Genomic DNA, 22,168 nt, shown 5'->3' with positions numbered 1-22,168 from the left:
AAATTTTATCTTTGAATTATAAAAAAAATGTAGATTTTATGTATTCTCTCCTTTTGTTATTTGATGGCGAGAAGCTTCGTTGTTAGGATAGAATACTATTATCAAAACCACAACTTTGGTTTTAAACTTTAAAATTTACAAATAAGACTCTAAACCTTTCATTTATTGTTTATGAATGTCACACTGTGTCTATACTATTTAAAAATTAAGTGACGAGGACTTATTATTTAGTTTAGGAATCTGGTAAAGTCAATTTAAGTAACGAAATTGATGACATACATACCTCTTAAACAATAATTGAACGTTCAAAAATCTATAATAGACACAACTTTTAAAATTAATTTCAAACATATATGAAATATTTTAAGTTGTACTAACTAAATAAACACAACTTAAAAAAAATTAATTGAACCAAATTTATAATTAATTTTATTTAAGGAAAAAACTTTTTCCACAATAGAACTGAAAGCACCACAGTGACTCTAACATGGACAATATCGTTAATGCTAAACAACCCACATACTTTGGAGAGGGCGTAACAGGAGCTTGATGCAATGGTTGGTAGACACAGGCAAGTACACAAGTCTGACATAAGCAAGCTTGTTTACAATGCAAGCCATAATTAAAGAGACGTTGCGATTGTATCCAGCAACACCTCTTTTGGGACCGTGCGAGTTCCTCATTGATTGCGTGGTTGCAGGGTACTCCATCCCTAAAGGTACCCAGTTGATGCCAAACATCTGGAAGATCCAAACCGACCCACGAGTGTGGCCCGATCCACTTGAATTCAAGCCAAATCGGTTCTTGACAACCCACAAAGATGTGGATTTGAAAGGGAATCACTTCGAGTTGTTTCCGTTTGGGAGCAGATGAAGAGTATGTCCTGGAGTTTGTTTTGGACTTCAAATATGCTGCACTTTACTCTCGCTGCATTTTTACACTCATTTAATGTGAGGAATCTAACCGGCAAACCAATTGATATGTTAGAGGGTTTTGGAATGGCAACAGAGAAAGTGACGCCCCTCAATGTGTTGGTCACCCCATAGTTACCTTCTCGCCTTCATGGCTCAAATTGGCTACTTCCACGTTGATTTGGTCTCTATTCCTGATAGTTATGGCCTGGCTGTGTACCGAAGAAAAAAAAAATTAGGACCATGCGGGAGTATTATGTCACACAATAATTTTCCTTTATAAATAATTTTGTAATAGTATTCGATTTTACAATATTCATGTGATGTTGATATGACATGTAATAAATCACACAAGCAGAAGTACCATAAATTTTCCACTCCAAAAGCATGTTTAAGAGGGATGTGGAAAAGCGTTTCTATTGAAATTGTTTTGTAATAATATATTTCCTCATCTCGTCTAACATTTCAAGTGTTTTTAATTCAATTGGCATGGTTTTTCTTAATAGTTGTTTTTTTTTGGGAAGGGTTTTTTTTTAATAGTTAATATCTATTTTCTAGATTTGAAAATTTTCTAAAGAATAGTAATTAAAACGAAAAAAACATGAAAATAAAATAATTAAATTTTAAACGTAACTAATGAAATCAATAAGAGAGAGTGTGTAACATAGAGAGATCAGTGAGAGAAAATGTATACATGTGGAAATGGTTGAGAACCAGTAAGAGATACATTTAAATATTATTTTGGTCCATACATTTACAACCTTGATTTATTTTGGTTATTTTACTCTCAAAATATTTATCTTGATTCATCTACTTTCGTTGCTTATACGTGTATCATACAGCCTGTACTATTTAGAGATTAGGTGATCAGACTTGTTTCTGAACAAATATAAAAATTTGGTCAGGTAAACTTTGAATTGATGATAGAAACTAATTAAACAATGTTAAAGACCTATTAAGAAATTTTTTTTTTTTACTTTAAGTTTAATTCCCATCTTAGCTTTTGAATCTTCAACTTTTTTTCATTTTCGTTTAAAATTTTCAATTTGAACTTTCCAAAAATGGTTATGGAGCACTGTTTCTCATCTTAATTCCATAAACTGGACGATGAAGCCGATTTAGATTTTGGGCTGATCTGATCCAGGCCCAAACAATAATATCTTAATTTTCCTAGGCTGGGTCTTTTTTCAGGCCCGGTGACCACACCCTGGTATCCACCAATCTATATCGATATTAAGAGAATTGATATTTTCGATACATTTTTTTTTTTACTTCCATATTTTCGATACATGCATTATCCTATAAAAATACAAATGACATATAAGGAAAATATAAATCAACAAAAATAACTAATATGAATATAAATATTAGCAATAAGATTTTAAAACTTATTTAAGGAGGGCACAATATTTATTTATTAATTGATCTTTTTTAATTTTAAGGAATATGGGTCAATATAAAAAATGTCTAATATTCTCTGAAATCTTTAAATTATTTTTTTCTTTTTCATTTTTAGATTTATATTAGTTGATGGCTAGCATTAAAATCTTATGTTAGTTGAAAAGAAATTGGATTGTTTTTTTTTAAGAATAAAAAATATGGAGTACAACGAAGATAACAAATGGTTTGTGATGTAATTGGATTGATGTGCTAGCAAAATTAAAAGAAAAATATAGTGATTAAAAAGGAAACTTCTTTTTTCTTTTCAAATTATAACAAATATGAAATAAACTATTTTTTTTTCTTTCCGGTGGTTCTTTTGTGCTTTTTTAGTATTATAATTCAAACTTACGGATTTTTTAGTTTTATAATATTTATAGAAATATCCATCGACATCGACATTTTACCAATATTTTTGCTTTGTCTGTGACTATTGTTCAAAAGTTAACAACTACTTATTCTTTTGACAAAAAGAAAAAAATCATTATTGTCCCTCTTTCTTTGTGGATTTCTCTCTTAATTGTGAAAAATATGGCTTATTAAGATATTCATATATGAATTAAATTTACTCGAACCATTAATTTAAGCTTTTGGTTAAATGGTGTTTATTCATCCTGAACATGGTATCAAAGTCGGAATAACTCATGCATTGTTGTTTCTTCCTCCTCATTTTTATTGACTTACACTTGTTTGAGTGGTGGTCTATTTTTCTATCTTTCATCCTTCTTGCATTATTCTCCCTTGCTTTATGATGGTTAGCAAAAGATTCTTACTAATTTGTCAATAGCCAGCGGTTTTCCCTTATTGAGTGTAACTAACCCAAAATAAACCACTTATTAGCCGATTCTTTTTAAAATCCGAAGATAAAAAGTTCCCTTGGATCATCTGTCAACTGCTCAATCAATTACTTCTTTGGAATACTAAAAGAAGATTAGTTGCCTTTCGATTATTTCACTTCAGATTCATTGTAATCAACATTAATTATGAAGCAAAGAAATAGAATTGGGCCACTATGTATATTATATTAACATTTTGTCATCCTATTGCTAAAAAAAACACACACTCTCGCTGTCACACCATGTAAAAAATAACTATCTTCACACTTGGCGACGAGAATTTTGGAGATAAGAGGAATGATAACGTACAAGTTCGGGAGTTTTATTTTTTTAAAAGATGGAACAAATTGGAGTGGAATTTGAATTTCTGACGGTTCTATACTTTCTCTTTTAAGTTCAACGGGAAGGTTTTCAAATTTTCAATTTTGTTTATCGGGTAATCATCGTAACCATAAGTAACTAAATATGGTTTTTATTTTTATTTTTTAAATTTATCCTACAAATGTCAATATCAAAACTTATATTATATGATGGAAACAAAAATTACATAAAACATTGAATACATGAGGTCAAGCACGTTTAAGGACTCCACATCTCGGGAGCACCATTTCGAAAATTAAGCCGACTTAGGTGACACCTCACTGTATCTAACAACTTCATACATCGTGACAGGCGTTGAGGTTACCCATACAAACTAATCGGCAAGGATCAAATGTTGTCCTAACCATCATTTAAAAATTGTATTTTTTTCAAATATTATGAGTGATGATGATAAGATTGCTCCTTATTATTAAAAGGAGTTAAGTGTCGGTAAAGTAGCCCCCAAGACACTAGGTGCACAAGATTACCTTTACTCAGCTGGACATTACTCAGCTGGACATATAGCTCAATCTAGACATTAATTAGTAGAGCAAGCATGTGAGGGTGATAATTCTAACCCACAAAAATATTTTTTGACCATAAATATGTGAGTTAACAATAATCAAGTTATTTGTCAAACAAAAAAAAAAACCAATAATCGAGTTATTATTCAAATTAAGTTGACTGCCTAGACATCACTGTTGGAGCAATAAAGATGCTCAATTAGTGAATGTAGCATTGGTATTGGGTCAGAAGTTGGAGTTGTCACGCCATAGGCTCTAGCGAGATAAATGACAAAGGGTTGAATTAAGGAAGGAAAAGACGTAATTTCTTCAAACATTAAAAAAAGCTGTTGTAAATTTGTAAAGATGAATCAGCCGCTGATATTCCACTTCAAAGTTCAAACCCATAAATCTTTCCCTCATCTCCAATCAGAATCACCAACCATTCATTCACTCACCCAAATGGATTTTCTTCACGTATCCGCTGCAACAATCTTTGCCCTTCTCTTCTTCTTCTATGCTCTCTTCACCATACCCACAAGGTTCGTTAGTCGTCGGAAGAATCTGCCACCGGAGGCCGGCGGTGGGTGGCCGGTGATCGGCCACCTCCATCAACTAAGTGGAAAAGAGCCAGCTCACACAACGTTGGGCAAAATGGCCGACGCTCACGGCCCAATCTTCATGTTAAAATTGGGTACGCATAGAGCCTTGGTCGTGAGCGGTTGGGAAATAGCAAGGGAATGCTTTACGACCAACGACAAAAAATTCGCATCCCGCCCCAAACTCGCCGCCGCAAAGCTCCTCGGCTACGAATACGCCATGTTCGGAACAAGCCCTTACGGTTCCCACTGGAAACACGTGCGCAAAATTGCGACGCTTGAAGTCCTGGCCAACCACCGTTTGGAGAAGCTCCAGCACATCAGAAGATCGGAGGTTGAGAGCTCCATTAAGAGACTGCATGAGTTATGCGTCAACAAAAAAGTGTTGGTGGAGATGAAGGCGTGGTTTGGAGAAGTGACTTTGAACACGATATTTAGGATGGTGGTTGGAAAGCGATTCTCCACTGCTTTTGAAGGCAGCAGTGGGGAGCAGTACCAGAAGGCGTTGAGGGATTTTCTTTATTTGTTTGGGGCATTTGTTCCGTCGGATTCTTTCCCGTTTCTGAGTTGGTTGGATTTGGGAGGTTATGAGAAGGCCATGAAGAAGACGGCCAAGGTGTTGGATGAGGTGCTTGAGAAATGGCTCACAGAGCATAAACAGAGGAGAATTTCAAGTGGAATGGAAATGGATCAGGGGCTGGATTTCATGGACGTGATGTTGTCTACGGTTAAGGATGAAGAATTTTCTGACTACGATGCCGATACAGTCACCAAAGCTACATGTTTGGTATGCATATACATAAGTTTTAAATGGATTTCTCCATAAACATTTTAGTTTGAAAACTAAGTTCATCTTGAACAATAATCTCAATTTTGTGTAGGCTTTGATATTGGGTGGATTTGACACTACCACAACAGAACTCACATGGGGTCTTTCTTTGCTTCTAAATGATGAAGGAGCGCTTAAAAAGGTCCAATTTGAATTAGACGAACATGTTGGAAGAGAAAGACAAGTGGAGGACTCAGATATGAAGAATTTAATATATCTTCAAGCGGTTGTAAAGGAAACGTTGCGTATGTACCCAGCAGCCCCACTCTCAGTTCCTCACGAATCTTTGGAAGATGTTACTGTTGCTGGGTATTACGTCTCCGCAGGGACACGATTATTGGTGAATCTTCATAAGCTCCAACGAGACCCACTTGTTTGGGAGAATCCGAATGAGTTTTGTCCAGAGAGGTTTTTGACAAGTCAAAAGAATTTTGATGTTAAAGGACAAAATCCTCAATTGATACCGTTTGGAGCTGGTCGAAGAATATGTCCTGGAATGTCATTTGCCATCCAAGCTATGTATTTGATACTTGCAAAACTACTTCATGAGTTTGACATTTGTCGCCCGTCTGAAGAACCACTCAATATGGAGGAGAGTGTTGGGTTGAACAATACTAAAAAGACCCCACTTCAAGTTATTATAACTCCACGCCTTTCTGTCCGAGTTTATGAATGATACATAAACAAATAATGTAATTAGAAAACAAAGTTAAGTAAAAAAATTAGGTTTGTTTCCTATGACAAAAGGTTGATTAAACCATGCATGTTCTTTTTAAATTTGAAATCTTCTTACCATATTATTATATACAAAAAAAAAATTTACTCGTATATGGGCAAGGGTTATTTCTCGGTAAAGTTGCATTTCTTATGACTTGAAGTTAAGATCTCAAGAATATTCTTTAAAGCCTCAAGCCATCCAACCTATATTTTAAGGATGTTTTAAAAAACTATTTTATAACGGAAAAGACTTGATTTCTTTGAAATTATCTCATCTTTTAACATCATTAAATATTTAAAAATTAAGAGAGAGGCACGCAAAAATTAAAAAAATAATGTGAATATTTACCAATATCTTTAATTTTAAGGAGCTAAATATTTTTCATAAATTAATTATCCAAATAGTTGAAAATTTAAAATGCAAAATTACATTAGAAAAAGAAAAAAACTTTAACAAATATATTATTTTAATTATAAACTCGAGGAAAAAGTACATATGGGAACCCATGCCTTCAATCAGCCTATCTTATCCTGGGCCACTCAATATTTCACCTTATCTCCCAATAATCGTGACTTCAAAGTTCTAACTCATAAATCTTTCCCTCATCTCCAAACGCAAACCATATTCACTCACCAAAAATGGAATTTCCTCACGTATCCGCTGCAATCCTAGCCCTCCTCTTTCTCTTCTACGCTCTCTTCACCATATCCTCAAGATTCGGCACTCGTCGGAAGAATCTGCCACCGGAAGCCGGCGGTGGCTGGCCGGTGATCGGCCACCTCCATCTACTAAGCGGGAAAGAGCCAGCTCACGCAACCTTGGGCAGAATGGCCGACGCTCATGGCCCAATCTTCATGTTAAGATTCGGCATGCACAGAGCCCTGGTGGTGAGCGGCTGGGAAATATCAAGGGAGTGCTTTACGACCAACGACAAAAAGTTCGCATCCCGCCCCAAAGTTGCCGCCGCAAAGCTCCTCGGCTACGAATACGCCATGTTCGGAACAAGCCCGTACGGTTCGCACTGGAAACACGTGCCCAAAATTGTGACGCTGGAAGTCCTGGCGAACCACCGTTTGGAGAAGCTCCAACACATCAGAAAATCGGAGGTTGAGAGTTCGATTAAGAGACTGAATGAATTATGTGTGATCAACGAAGGAGGCGGCGGGAAAGCGTTGGTGGAGATGACGACGTGGTTTGGGGACATAACGCTGAACACGATATTCAGGATCGTGGTTGGAAAGCGGTTCTCCACTGCTTTTGAGGGCAGCGGTGGGGAGCAGTATCACAAGGCTTTGAGTGATTTCTTTGATTTGTTTGGGGCATTTATTCCGTCGGATTCGTTTCCGTTTCTGAGTTGGTTGGATTTGGGAGGGTATGAGAAGGCTATGAGGAACACGGCGAAGGTGCTTGATGAGGTGCTTGATAAATGGCTGAAAGAGCATCGGGAGAGGAACAGTTTTGATGGAGTGGAGATGGAGGAGCACGACTTCATGGACGTGATGTTGTCTACCGTTAAGGATGATGAACTTTCCGGCTACGATGTCGATACCGTCGCTAAAGCTACGTGTTTGGTAGGGATGAACTTTTATTTTGTATCTAATAAATATCTAATTTATTAGACACAAAATTAAGATGGAAGGTTTGTCTAAAGTCTATGAATGTAAAACAAAATGACAAATAGATAAGAGAGATATTAAACACAAAATTAAAAGGTATCCACACTTTTAAAGTTTAGGGACTTATTAAGATACAGTCTTAAAGGTTACGAAGATATTAGACACAATATTTAGAGATTATAGACACTTTCTAAAATTCATGGATTTAATTAGACACACTCCGAATATTTCAAAGACTAAACTTGTAATTTTTTCTAAATTTTAATTTTCAAACAAAGTGGTGGAAGATTCCAAATAATTGAATTTAAGTTGAAACTCATGTAGGCTTTGATATTGGGTGGATTTCACACTACATCGGTAGAAATGACATGGGCTCTTTCTTTACTCCTCAATAACGAAGAAGCACTCAAGAAGGTCCAACTTGAATTAGACGAACAGGTTGGGAGAGAAAGACAAGTGAATGAATCCGATATAAAAAATCTGATATATCTCCAAGCTGTTGTGAAGGAAACATTGCGTTTGTACCTAGCGGCACCGCTCTCAGTCCCTCATGAATCTATAGAAGATTGTACTGTTGCAGGGTATCACATCCCAATAGGTACACGACTGTTTGTGAATCTTCATAAGCTCCAAAGAGATCCACTTGTGTGGGAGAATCCTGGTGAATTTTGTCCAGAGAGGTTTATAACAAGTCAAAAGAATTTTGATGTTAAAGGACAAAATCCCCAATTGATACCTTTTGGAGCTGGTCGAAGAATTTGTCCTGGAATGTCATTTGCCATTCAAGTTATGCACTTGACGCTTGCAAAACTACTTCATGGTTTTGAAATTAAACGTCCATCCGAAGAACCACTCAATATGGAAGAGAGCGCCGGATTAAACATTACCAGAAAAACACCACTTGAGGTTGTTTTATCTCAACGTCTTTCTGCTCAAATTTATGAATAATTCCATGATAAAGTCACGAAAAAAGTATATGCTTGAAATGAAAAGTAAATAAGAAACTATGTCTTTTTCTTTTATACATCTAGTTATAGTAAACAATGTATGTATGCGAGATGTTTAGTGGAAATCAGTTCATCCTAATTATCATCTTTAATGGGTATTAGAATATCATCTTTAATGGGTATTACAATTTCTTTTTAGAATCTTACATACAAATTTAAACAAGTAGCATCAAATTAAGAATAAGTGGGTCATCTTAGGTCGTAGGATAAAAGAGAATAGATAGAAATTATTTTTCCATCCTCATCTTCACTGACATTTTTAGTCTCTGTCTCCACACCTCCATGTTCCAGTTGAGGAATTATTAAGTACTTAATGAGTTCTTCGCAGAAAAAAAATTACAGGTTTATAATTAATTTTATTTATTTTTGAATTAAATAAATAGTAATAAATATATATAATTTATATTTACTTTACTGAAAATCTATTTTTACTATTAATAACTAGTTTTAAAAAATAATTAGTTTTTAATTTTCAATTTTGTAAAACTGTTAATAAAAGATATAGTAATTACTTAGAAAATGTAATGTGAACAGGATCAAGATATGGTGGAAATCCCTTCACTGTTCTTGGAGCGGATCCCACAAAATTTTAAAGAGAAAAAATTGGAGAGAAAGAAAAGTTAGAAAAAAACTAGTGAGAGAAAAGTTAAAGACAAAAATATAAAATTTTAAAGAGCGTAAAATGGAGAGAAAAGACACGTTAGATAACCCAATAAATTGAAAGATAAAAGAAATTTATAATAAGGAAAAGTAGAAAAAAATCTTTAAAAATTGAACAAGAAAAAATTTAGTTAAAAATATCAAAATTTTTAGAGGGAGAAAAATAAGAGTGATATATTAAAAAAATATATAGTGATAGAAATTTTTTTAAGGATAAGTAATAGTAAATAATGAAGAGAGAAATCTAGAAATTTATGAATTTATGCGGAAAAAAATTAAAAAGAAATTTCACGGTAAAGACTAATTTTGATTCCCCAACATGTGCCTATAATTTCACAGGCAAGTTCGAATCTACACATGTATATTAGAAAAAAAATATTTAATTCATTCTTAAATAGTTTTATGGAAAATAGGACCACCACACTTTAGTATTCGACTGTCATGTAGTAGTTGTCATTTTTTAAATTTAAATCATTTATGTTATTTATTTCCATAAATTATTGAATTAAGATCACTCTTTTTATATAATCTCTCATAATTATAACAAAATTGCAGTATTTATGATTTATCTTTTCGGAAAAAATGGTCCTCACTCCCTTGAAGGAGTCTCTTTCGCCTTCTACCCTCTAAATTATAAATCTCACGCTTGCAAATCTGTTTCATGTGTTTGAATTTGATAGGCCATTAGAAAATCCGTAAAAGGGTGTTGGAATTATCAAATATCAGAAGTCCTCTTGAAGTTATTTTAAGTTCAGATCTGTAGTCAATATGAGCATAATTCAATAGTAATTGACATATATTCATTCCTTCAAAATCCAATGTTCGATCATCTATGTCTCCAAATTGTTGTATTAAAAAAAATCCACATCTCCAAGCTCAATTTTATAAATGATTTTACAAGAAAGTTTACAACGTAAATTAAATTTGATTAGTAGAAATGGCCACAAGTAAGAAACTATATATAGGTGTTGTTTTCATTCTAAAAATAACTATATCAAAGCATATAGACCATGGTCAAGAAATAAGTTACCTCTTGTGAGTTGGAATCCTACCACTGTGGTTGAAATAAAAGAAATTATACGAATTTGTATATTAGTGAGGGTAGGGGAGTGGTATAAATTATTTGTGGAAGTTAATACTTGTTTTAAATAGTTAAATTAATCTTAAAAATATTTGATGGTGGTGTCTATTAAGTTTTTCAAAAAATTAATTACATCTTCAAACTTCAATTTTTTTATTTAAATCCCATTTTAGCTTTTTAATCTTCAATTTTTTCATTTTCGTTTAAAATTTTCGAAATATTTATTTTAATCGTATTGAACTTTCCAAAAAATGGTTATGGAGCACTGTTCTCATCTTAATTCCATAAACTGGACCATGAGCCCGATTTAAATTTTGGGCTGACCTGGTCCAGGCCCAAACAATAATATCTTAATTTTCCTAGGCTGGGTCTCTTTTCAGGCCCAGTGACCACACCCTAATATCCACCAATCTATATCAATATTTAAGAGTTAATTGATATTTTCGATACATGCATCATCGTATAAATACAAATGACATATAAGAAAAATATATATCAACAAAAATAACTAATATGAATATAAATATTAACAATAAGACTTTATAACTTATTTAAGAAGGGTACAATATTTATTTAGTAATTGATTTTTTTTATTTTAAAGGAATATTGGTCAATATAAAAAATGTCTAATTGTTGCCGCTTGGAATTAATGGAATAATATGCCTTGAAATCTTTAAATTCTTTTTTTTTTCCATTTTTAGATTTATATGAGTGATGGTTAACCTTTGAATCTTATGTTAGTTGAAAAGAAATTCGATTGCTTTTTTTTTTTCCAAAATATAACAAATATGGAGTACAACGAAGATAGCAAGTAAGTCACTATAATACACTAGGGTTGTTTACAATTTGGTTTTGTTCAGTTTGAGAGCCAAACCAAAATATAATCAAATTATAGAAAAGAAAAAGTAAAAGCCATGCCAAATCAAAGATGGTGTGTAGACTGCACTAAACCGAATAAAATTGCAAACCAATGGTTTGGTCGGGTTCAATTTGCAGCTCTACAGGCAAAAAGACATGACTCAATTTTTTTTAATTTTTTGATAAGGATAATTTTATCAAAAAAAATTAAACAAGGACAATAAAGTCTTCTTTGATGTTCATACTAAAATGATAAATCATCCACATAAATTTAATTTTTTTTCCACATTTTTTTGAAGAAAAAATGGTTGTGACAGCGATTAAATTTGGCACAGATCCAACTCAAGCCACAAATTCGTGTTTTGTCTTTCGACTTTCGTGAACAGCTAGGCTTGCGACAGCGACATTTAGCAAATAACCACAAGATTTTAATGTTCAAATTATGAAGGGACCGTGTACGTTGAACCAAAGTCTTTGTCAAGATATCCGGGGAGAAGTTCACTTCGAATTTCTTAGGTTAATTTAGAGGTCTCAAATTCAAATCTTACCATATCAAATTCAAATCTTACCATAAACATGATATCAAAGAATTTTTTATATCCCTCGAGTACGTACTTTTGAACGGATGCAGTTGTCTCTAGTTATAAGGAGTGCTCTCAAATATCAAAAAAGAAAATCTTTGCGAGGATATTAAATTTGCGTCAACATATTGACATTTTCACATTTCTATAAATTCAACATCAATACGAGATATAAATCGACTTTTTCATAATGTTGCAAAACAATCGACAAAATATGAAAAATATCACTAATGTAGTAGATATGATATTAATATTAATAATGTTAAACTTAATTTAAAATGGTTAAATGATTATTTGTTAATTTAAATATTTTTACAAATTTTTTTTATAACTTTTTCAAAAATATTCATTGACATTAATATTTTATCCATATTTCTATCAAATTTTTCATGAAATTGAAACATCAACATTTTCATCGACATCGACATTTAAAACATTGGTTTTTGTCCATGACCTTTTTTTCAAAAGGTGTTAAAACGAAACAAAACATTCGTAAAACTAAGGTGTGGTTAATTTTTTAAAACATAAAACTAAAAAAAAAAGAATGTTACTAACCATCCTACATATAACCTTTTGGTTGGAGGTATATGTCAATTACTGCTAAGCTATGCTCGTTTTGGCCATATATATTTCATTTTTAAAACATGTAAGGGCGGTTCTAGAAATTTTACCGTGTCCAGTTCTAGAAATTTACCGTGTCCAATTCTAGAAATTTACCATGTCTAACTTTTTTGTATATATAATTTTTTTTTTTGCAAAGGTAAATATATTAAACAAAAAAACGGAAGATCTCACAGCCCGAGATCAAGGCACAACACCCAAAGGGTAAACACAAAACAAGAAGTAAGACATGTAACTTAAGAAAACAAATCTCAAGCCGAGAGAAACATATAGGATCAGAACTTAAAGAGCAGCTCGCAGGTCAGGTAGTACAACGATAATAGACCTTAGCTTTCAAGGCCCGCACGAGGACAGACGGCGACCGCCCCATCCCACTCGCATGAACTCTAGCATTATGCTCCCTCCAGATAAAAGAACAGCTGAAGTCCACGCCAAGCGCCACACACTACGACGAGCAGACTTCCCGACACTAATATGACAAACTCAAGCAAGCTTAGTAGACCGATATGAAATATGGTGAAGAAGAACCCGCCCAAGTAAGCATGCAGACCAGACCTCACAACTAAAAGGGCACTCAAAGAATAGATGGTCCCAGTACTCCATGCCAGCACAAAACACACAGAAAACCGGAACAAAAGAGTCCAAACGACATAACCAATCTCTCGTAGCAAGCTGATCTCGTACCGCCAACCAAGCGATAAAAGAATGCTTCGGATTGTTCCCACCAAACCAAAGCAAAGAAAATCAAGGAACAAGAGATCGAACCGGCCGCAGCACATCCCACGCACTAGACATCGAAAAGAGACCCGACGACGTCGGAATAACATAAAAAATTTAGAAATATATAATGTATATATAATTTTTCCATTCTAAACGTTTAAGGGCAAAATTAAAAAAATAACATAAAAAATAGATATTAACTTTTATATAATTTTTCTAATCTAAAGTAAAGAATACAATCACGTCTCTCATCCATTTTTCACCATTCATTTTATTTTCAAATTTCCTTCATTTCTCATTTTCCACAGACTGTATTTGTATTTCCTTGAGTCACACCCAAAATATAAATACAAAAGCAAGAGAAAATGAAACAAGATATAATTACAACATTAATTAATAGAATACAATTTGATAGATACACGATATAGAAACCTATTTATAATAACAAAATATATAAATAAAAGACCACTCTACTCAATGAGAAAATTAAGGTTTTAAATCAATATCGATAGAAACGCAAGGTCTCAATTTTATGAAAATATAGATAGGTATTTCTGAAAAAGCTATAAAAATCAAAACTGTGTAAAAAAAACATTTAACTTAACAAATAATTAGCATTGCATCATTTCTAAATAAGTAAAAAATAATTAATATTAATATTAGGTCTATATTAGTGAGATTTTATTTATATTTTTCATATTTTGTTGATTATTTTGTAATGCTATAATAACGTTGATTTACCTTTAATATCGATATCGATTATATAGATATATGAAAATGTAGACATGTCGACGGATATTTAATACCATGATTAAGAGTCCAACTGAATAGATCGTGGAGACAACGAGTTTAGTTGAAGAGCGTAACGAGTTCAAACAACATAATCTAATATTAGAAACATAACTCCAACAAAAAAAAGGGAAAAAAAAAAACTTTCTTTCACAACCATTTGTGTCCAAACAACGACAACAAAATTGTACCGAACCATATATTTTTGCATCGTAATTAATTATTTCCCAACTTACAAGCAACTTACCATAAACAGACTAGCTAGTATAAGGCCAAACATACGCAACCAAACAAAATTAAAATTGTGTTCCACGCACAATTTTAAAATTTTCCATGAAATAAAAAAAATAAAAAATAAATGTGTTCCACGCGATGTGGAGGGAAACGTCCAAATCTCAATATTATGAAAACTGTATGTAGAAATATGGATGAAAAATATAAAACAAAAATATTCTTAACAAATATTTAAATTAACAAAAAAAAAATTAGCATTGTGAAACAAGTCAGTGGTTTATCATAAAATAACTGCCTCCGCAAATTTCAGATTTGGATGAGATTGACGAACAAAGAAATATGTGCCTCTGGATGTGACTCAAAGAAAATACAAATACAAAAATTTTAGTCTCCAACGCTCAAGCTAAGTCAGTACTTATCTTATTTATACTTGAGAGAGAATGTAATTTCGTGTGCTTAAAAAAGTGAGGGGAGCAACTCTATTTATAGGGATTGAGTTTCCAACCGTATTTATGACCATTTCGTAAATCACTACGTGTTGTCGAAAAGACGATGGAGTGGTTTTGTGATATAACTTATTCTTGTTGACCAAACTATATCTTGAGGTGCACCATAACTGAGCTATGAATTAAGAACAAGGTGCTTTGTGACAGAGCTATGAATCAAGGACGAGGTAACCTGTGGTCGAGTTATGAATCGAGGACAAGGTAACCCATGGCCAAAGTGTCTCTTATGACTAAGATATTCCTTTTGGCCGAGCTATCTCTTATGGTCGAGGTAGTTCTTATAGGTCCACGTATCACGTAGTTTTTTATCATCTAACAATTAGCATTAATATTATGTTCATATTTAATGATATTTTAGTAACATGTTTTATATTTTGTTAATATCTTTTGTGTAATTATGTAAGTATTGCTCTTCATGTCAATATCTAACTCACAGACATATTAGAAATGTGGTGATATGTTGAGCAAAAATTTAATACCCTGATCCCAATTACATATATAATTTCTAAATCTTGATGATTATAGTATAGTACATAAAAAATCCCTAAAAAAGATTTGGCTTTCTGTTTTAAGGTTTTTGAAAAATTGGCAAAGCTAAAATTTTATTTTATTTATAAAATCATTAGAAATTACAGATTTTATTCTTTCAACAGAAAAATTATCTGTCCCCTAGTAACTATTTTTAATATAGATTGAAATACTATGTTTTAAAATTATTTAATATAGGTTAAAATACTATGTTTTAAAATTATCTCTCATGCATGCATCTCATATAGTATTATAGAACCACCTTGTTCCAAATTATGTCTCATTTTCAATCCTTTTTTTTTTCTTTCAAACCATTTACATATTAAAAAAAATTTTGGCTGTGTTCTGGTGCGATAAATCTTCTTTGTGAAAGAGAGGTCTCACTTAGGCAAGATTTTAATCAGAGTGCTGAAAATTTTTCAGTTGGCTTCTTCTTTCAATTATTCGTACCGGTTTTAGAACATCTCTCTAGACAATAAATAGAACTGGTTAAAAATTCCACATTTAAAAAAATAAATCTCATGTAGGTTTATAATAGACATGGACTCTTCTCATTGCCAATTAGTTTTGAGATGGAAACATATGAATATTGATATGATATCAGAATTTAAAAGTTGAAACGAGCATCAGATTCAAAAATAGAATCCGACCCAAATCCATGAGACAAAATAGTTACGATTTTGAAAGACATGTTAAACACCTCACATTTTATCAACACGACCAATCAAAAAGTCAAACATAAGCTCAAATTAACCCATCGGGCAGTCGTAATAAATTTTAAAAATTTTAGAAAATATGGTTGAAACCCATGCTAAGAAGTTAGAAAATATGGGTTCAAACCTCCTCCACGAATAATCTTATATAAACCTCCCGCAGTGTTCACTTCTCCAAACCGCAAAACATTTCAGAGCTGCAGAAATGGAGCTGCCCAACGTCTCCACTTCCATCGCCATTGCCGGAATAATCTTCCCCCTGATTCTCCTCATTTTGTATGCCCTCTTCACGGTGTCCCGAGCATCCAATTCTCACCGGAAGCCGGCGGCGCTCTGCCGGTGATCGGCCACCTCCATCTCCTGAGCGCGCCAGAGCCAACTCACATAACCCTGTCAAAAATGGCCGACACGTACGGACCAATCTTCACGTTAAGGTTCGAGATGTACCGAGCCTTAATCGTGAGCAATTGGGAAATAGCGAGAGAGTGTTTCACTACAAACGACAGAATCTTTGCCTCCCGCCCAAATCTTCTAGCCTGAAAATTGCTGGGCTACGACCACGCCATGTTCGGGGCCAGCCCATACGGCCCATACTGGCGCAAGGCCCGCAAACTAGCCACGCTGGAACTCCTGACGGCCCACCGAATCCAGAAGTTCCAACACGTCCGCAGATGGGAGGTCCAGAGCTCGGTTAAGAAACTGTACGAGTTATGTGCTGATAAAAATGGCGAAAAAGTGTTGGTGGATATGAAGAAGTGGTTCGGAGACATAACTCTGAACACCATATTTAGGATGGTGGTTGGGAAGCGATTTTCGACTGCGTTTGATGGACTGGTTCCCGTTTCTGTGGTGGTTGGATTTGGGAGGCCACCAGAAGGCGATGAAGAAGACAGCGAAACTAATCGACGAGGTGTTTGATAAGTGGCTGAAAGAGCATCAACACAGGAGAGATTCTAGGCAGATCATGGAAGAGACGACTGATGATCAACTGCATGATGACTTCATGGGCGTCGCACTTTCGGTTGTTCAAAAGGGAAGTTTCCAAACTACGACAATAACCAAAGCTCCATGTTTGGTAAGCCACGATCTTCTGATGGGACATTGATTTACTTGTTTAATATGTTGCCATATCTGTTCTTTACATATCAACTATATCTTATTAATATAATCCTTGATATTTTTTTAAAAAAATGTATTAATTATGTTTAAGTTTTGAATGGTGGTTCTATGTAGTCTTTGGTATCAACATTATTAATGTTACATGCTGATTTTGACTAAGAGGTACAGGCAAATTCAATACAAAAGGAAGTCAACATATTTGCACTAAATGAAGTGGCCGCACGTGTGTGCAACCATACCCTATTTTCAAAGGAGCATATTGGATCCCTTCTCTAGACTCTTTCTATTTTTGTCTTTGTTTAACATGGCCAGATATAAAAATCATCCGTTTAGTTGATGCTAGAAATTAATAAGATCATAATTTAAACCTTTTCTTAAAGAAAAATTGAAAACAAAATTTAAACCTTCTCAAGTTGAGAGCCTAAAATGGCCCTCGTATTTAAAGAACATAAATGAAATTTATCATCATTCATGGATTTTATTCTTTTTCCATTTTTAGTTAAGTAATGATTTAGCACTCTCTATCCTATATATTGATTTAAATTTAATATTTAGAAAATAGTTCTATATCTTTGACTACTCAAATTTGGTTCGAATTTTGTGTAGACTTTGATATTGGCCGGATCTGACACTAACAATAACAATGGTATGGGTACTTTCTTTACTTCTCAATCATCAAGAAGCACTGCGAAGAGTCCCACTTGAGTTAGACCAACAAGTTGGAAGGCAAAGACAAGTAGAAGAGTCGGATGTGAAAAATCTTATCTATCTCCAAGCTGTTGTGAAGGAAACGTTGCGTTTGTACCCTGCAGGACCAATCGCAATTCCTCACAAATCAATGGAAGATTGCACGGTTTCCAACTACCACATCCCAGCATGGACACGCCTCATAGTCAATCTTCAAAAGCTCCAACGAGACCCACTTATTTGAGATAATCCTTGTGAATTTCGGCCAAAAAGATTTATGACAAGTCAAAAGGATTTTGATGTTAAGGGACAAAGTCCCTAGTATATACCATTTGGAACTGGTCGAAGAATGTGCCCTGAAGTCTCGTTCGCCCTTCCAATTCTACATTTGACGCTAGCAAATCTACTTCATGAATTTGAAGTTGGCAGACCATCAGAAGAACTACTTGATACGGAGGAGAGTGTTGGAATAACAAGTATTAGAAGAATCCACTTGAAGTTATTTTAGCTCCACGCCTCCCCGCTCAAATTTATGAAGCATTTATATGATAAAGCTATGAAGCGTTTATATGATAAAGCTAGTAATGAATAAAGAAGGGTAATACAAGGAAAAAAAATTTAATTTGCAGAAAATGGAAATGAGTAAGAAACTATATATATATAGTTGTTCTCATATCGCTATCAAAAAAAAAAAAAAAAAAAAGAGTTGTTCTCCCATCATTTAAGTCATTTTCATACTTATACATGTATTATTGTCCGCTCACTTTTTGCTTTTGTTAAATGTTCTACTTACTATATATATATATATATAATAAGTACCATGAATTTGAGGTTATTTAGAATACAATAGCTAGTTAAACAAAAAATCTAAATTTGTCATTGATTTAAAATAAAAGGAACAAAAATTGAAAATACAAAATCAAAATACTATTTAAACTTAGTTATTAAATATTATCTTGAGATTAAATATTTGTTTGTTGGAGATAGAACTTTCAACCATGGTTCAAAATGTCGAGTCGACATGTCGAGTATGTCGACATCGACCAAGGGAGGAAAAGTCGATTTTCCCCTCATATCGTCGATAAAATGAGTCGACATGTCTTTTTTTTTCTCTTCTTCTTTTAAGGTTATTTTATTTTCATCATCTTCCTACTATACTACTACAGTATATAATTTCTCACAACCTTGATGATTGTAATCTTAATTTGTTCAATGAAACATTCGAATTTTAATACTGTATAAAGTATAACTAATAAGATTTGGAATTTCCTTTATTGATAATTTTTAATTCATGTCTAGTTCTTAATATATGTGAAATATTGACATATATAAAGATTGAAATAATCTTAGAATTTAAAAAAAAACAAAATATTATTATATACAAGTAATGGTGAAACATGAAGTAGAATAGGTAACTTAATTAATACCAAAAAGATGATGTCGGAGGATCTAGTGCACTATCTTGATAACTTTGATATAAATTTCAATAGTTCTCCTCAATTATCCTAGACTGAAAATTTTGAAGGTAGTTGCTCAACTGAGTAGAATATGAAGCACATATGGATCTCATTGGTAAATAATATGGATGAATGACACAATCACGAGGTTGGGGTGTTTGAAAATTGTGTAAATTCAAATTTAAAAAGAGAAGTAGGTAAAAAGTAAACAGTTTCGAGTTAATTAGAATTTAGAAATGTGTTTGGAAACCAAGTCGGTAATTATCTCATTTCCAAATGAATCCTATTATGAGAACATTAAAGAAGTAGTCAAAAATTTACAATTAAAGTCATAATTCAAATAATTTCCATCAATCTTAGGAAAGAATATTTTTTTCGATATTTCCATCAACATCGACATTTTCATAAGTAAAATGGTCATATTTTTACATTTAATAGTTAAAGGTGATCAATTATAGGCTAATTAAGCTACAATTTTTATGTGCTAATTCAAAAAATTTCCATGAATTTCCACAATTTCCATTATTTTTCTCGAGATATCCATCGACATCGACATGTCCATCGACATATCTGTAAAATTGGGACCTAATTACTTTCAACCTAATTACTTGTACTAAAAAAACTTTCATCATAGCAGCAAAAAGAAAAATAATAAAAAATCATTCGAAATTTGTTCAAAGTGATACTCGTATAGGTGAATATGATATTTATTATATTTTTAAAACTAGATTAGATATGAAAAAATTATGAAATGTTAGTCATATTTGTATAGGGAATATTAGTAATTATCGTTAATTTTATTTTAGTGAGGGTGGGATTTGAACTCCTTAGTTGGAGATTGTGACCTAGGTTCACTCCCTGGCATAATTAATGAATATTAGTAATTGATATTATTGGTATTATATTAATAATATAATTAGGGGACGAAAATGAATAGTGTGGTGACATCACAAAACATAGAGATTATATCCAATAAAACTCTTACAAAATACAAATAATGTTTGAAAATGTAGAAAGTTTTTAAACCTCGCGCTATTTTTAAATATCGTTGAGGTGGCATTGACATAAAATAAATGTGCACATCTTATTTTAATGGATAAAACTTGGTTCCTCACGAGTAAGGAACAACCTTATCCTTACCACAATTGATTATTTGACAATTTATTATATTTTAAAATAAATTTGTGTTTTTGTATTTCTCTCTTAATGGTCAAATAATCAATGATGGTAAGAATATGGTTGCTCCTTACTAGTGAGGAGCCAAGTTTTATCCTATTTTAAATAGGCAAATAACGTCAACAATTTTAATTTCGTAAAATGTATGTTGTGGTTAAATGTTACCTCACATAAGAATTTTCTCTCTTTTCAAATTATTATTATTATTATTCATTATTATTTTGAATAGCTTTGTATGGGAATGATCATTATGAAATTAGGATTATTTATTTGAAAATTTTCGTTTGGAATAAATGAAAATTCTATATCAAAATCAATGAATTTGACAGTAAATTTTACTAAAATTTTTAAAAATTATCATGTTAATAGAAATCAAAATGTAAATAAACTTTTAAGAGATTTTTAAGATAAATCATTCAAATCAATGTTATAATACAAAGTTTAAAGAATAGAAATCTAACATAGGGTAAAAATTTGAACCTACACCTAAAAAGGATTTGATTTTCTAGTGTAAATAAAAAAATAAATTTTATTAATATCTATAATGATTTATTTATTAACTGTCTACTAAACTTTGAATAATAGTTAGACAATCTTTTTCAAAAAAAAAATAATAATAATAATATAGTTAGACATTGATAGGTTAGTAAAAATTACTAAATTATCACTAAAATGTTGACGGTTATAAATTTACTTTTTAAAAATATCTATTTTTTCTTATTTTTATTTCTTTCTATATTTCTTTTTCTTACTCATTAAACTAATGATAGTCAGATATTACAGGTGGATAAATATTTAAAATATTGTTTTCAGATAAGAAAGAGAAAAATGAGAAGCCACCGTATCCAATTTAACCTGAGTTTCATTAAAAAAATAATTCATTTTGACATTGTGTGCAATTGAGCATCTTTTTTCCTCTTTTTTTTTTTTGGAAAATTTTGGACAATAATTCATTTTTCTTTTTGACTTTTGTGAAGGACAAACACGACACGGCACCTAACAACGACAGAAATCAAATTTTTTACCACCGTTGTGTTATGCACAACATTATTGATACCATTTCAATAAAATACAATCCCCACCTATTTGTGATGTCAATTTTATGAAAAATTAAAATAAAAATAACGATGTCTCTGCCAAGTCGTTTTCAATTTTAAACCGATTTTTTTTTCTTTTAATTTCCAACAACGCTGAAGCGAAGAAGATTAAAAAAAAGAAAGAAAGAGGAGGAATAAAGAACATGAGCATAAATAAAAAACAAAGAAGAATGGATAAGTGCTGGGTGTCTGGAGGATGAATTAAACATTAAATAAGCAAAAAGGATGAAGACAAACATCCCCAGTAAAGAAACAAAAACTAAAAAAAAAAACATAAGAAATAAGAAATAAAGAAGAAGGAGATGCAAGATCAAGTAAAAATGAATGAAGAAGTGAAGAAGATGAACAACCTTCTTTTCTTCTGTTGAAAGGTGGGAGGCGGCCAACCAAAAAAATAAGACAAATTCTAATAAAATCAATGCGAGGGAATGAGAGAGAGAGCATGGGCAGCGTGGAGTGAATAATCAGCATTAAAAAAAACTTTTCGCATTATTTCTAATTAATTTTTGTACGTTTGGTACA

General features: G+C 32.5%; 2 protein-coding genes and 1 pseudogene across 3 annotated transcripts; all 3 read left to right on the top strand.

Moving 5' to 3' along the window:
- The first annotated feature begins 4,304 nt into the window (after positions 1-4,304).
- Positions 4,305-6,275, top strand: LOC111009252 (cytochrome P450 CYP82D47). Its single transcript, XM_022282282.2, has 2 exons — positions 4,305-5,436; positions 5,531-6,275. The coding sequence occupies exons 1-2, from the start codon at positions 4,417-4,419 to the stop codon at positions 6,152-6,154; spliced, it is 1,644 nt and encodes a 547-aa protein (XP_022137974.1). The 5' UTR covers positions 4,305-4,416; the 3' UTR covers positions 6,155-6,275.
- Positions 6,276-6,728: 453 nt separating this feature from the next.
- On the top strand, positions 6,729-8,911 carry LOC111018907 (cytochrome P450 CYP82D47). The gene is made up of 2 exons (XM_022295202.2): positions 6,729-7,767; positions 8,137-8,911. The coding sequence occupies exons 1-2, from the start codon at positions 6,835-6,837 to the stop codon at positions 8,758-8,760; spliced, it is 1,557 nt and encodes a 518-aa protein (XP_022150894.1). The 5' UTR covers positions 6,729-6,834; the 3' UTR covers positions 8,761-8,911.
- A 7,174-nt stretch (positions 8,912-16,085) lies between these two features.
- On the top strand, positions 16,086-18,667 carry LOC111012123 (strychnine-10-hydroxylase-like; annotated as a pseudogene). The gene is made up of 2 exons (XR_015788932.1): positions 16,086-17,185; positions 17,836-18,667. The product of XR_015788932.1 is annotated as a strychnine-10-hydroxylase-like (transcript).
- Positions 18,668-22,168: the final 3,501 nt, after the last annotated feature.

The sequence above is a fragment of the Momordica charantia genome (assembly GCF_013281855.1).
Source record: "Momordica charantia cultivar OHB3-1 chromosome 11 unlocalized genomic scaffold, Mcharantia_2.0 BLBB01000011.1, whole genome shotgun sequence".
NCBI lineage: Eukaryota > Viridiplantae > Streptophyta > Magnoliopsida > Cucurbitales > Cucurbitaceae > Momordica > Momordica charantia.
The sequence above is the reverse complement of the archived record's forward strand: the minus strand, read 5'-3'. Positions and strand labels throughout refer to the sequence as shown.

Excerpts from the sequence above, each read along its gene's own strand:
- LOC111009252 (XM_022282282.2), top strand. The coding sequence starts at position 4,417 with ATGAATCAGCCGCTGATATTCCACTTCAAAGTTCAAACCCATAAATCT. Across the intron at positions 5,437-5,530 it reads TCACCAAAGCTACATGTTTG|GCTTTGATATTGGGTGGATT; the intron begins GTATGCATATAC and ends AATTTTGTGTAG.
- LOC111018907 (XM_022295202.2), top strand. The coding sequence starts at position 6,835 with ATGGAATTTCCTCACGTATCCGCTGCAATCCTAGCCCTCCTCTTTCTC. Across the intron at positions 7,768-8,136 it reads TCGCTAAAGCTACGTGTTTG|GCTTTGATATTGGGTGGATT; the intron begins GTAGGGATGAAC and ends AAACTCATGTAG.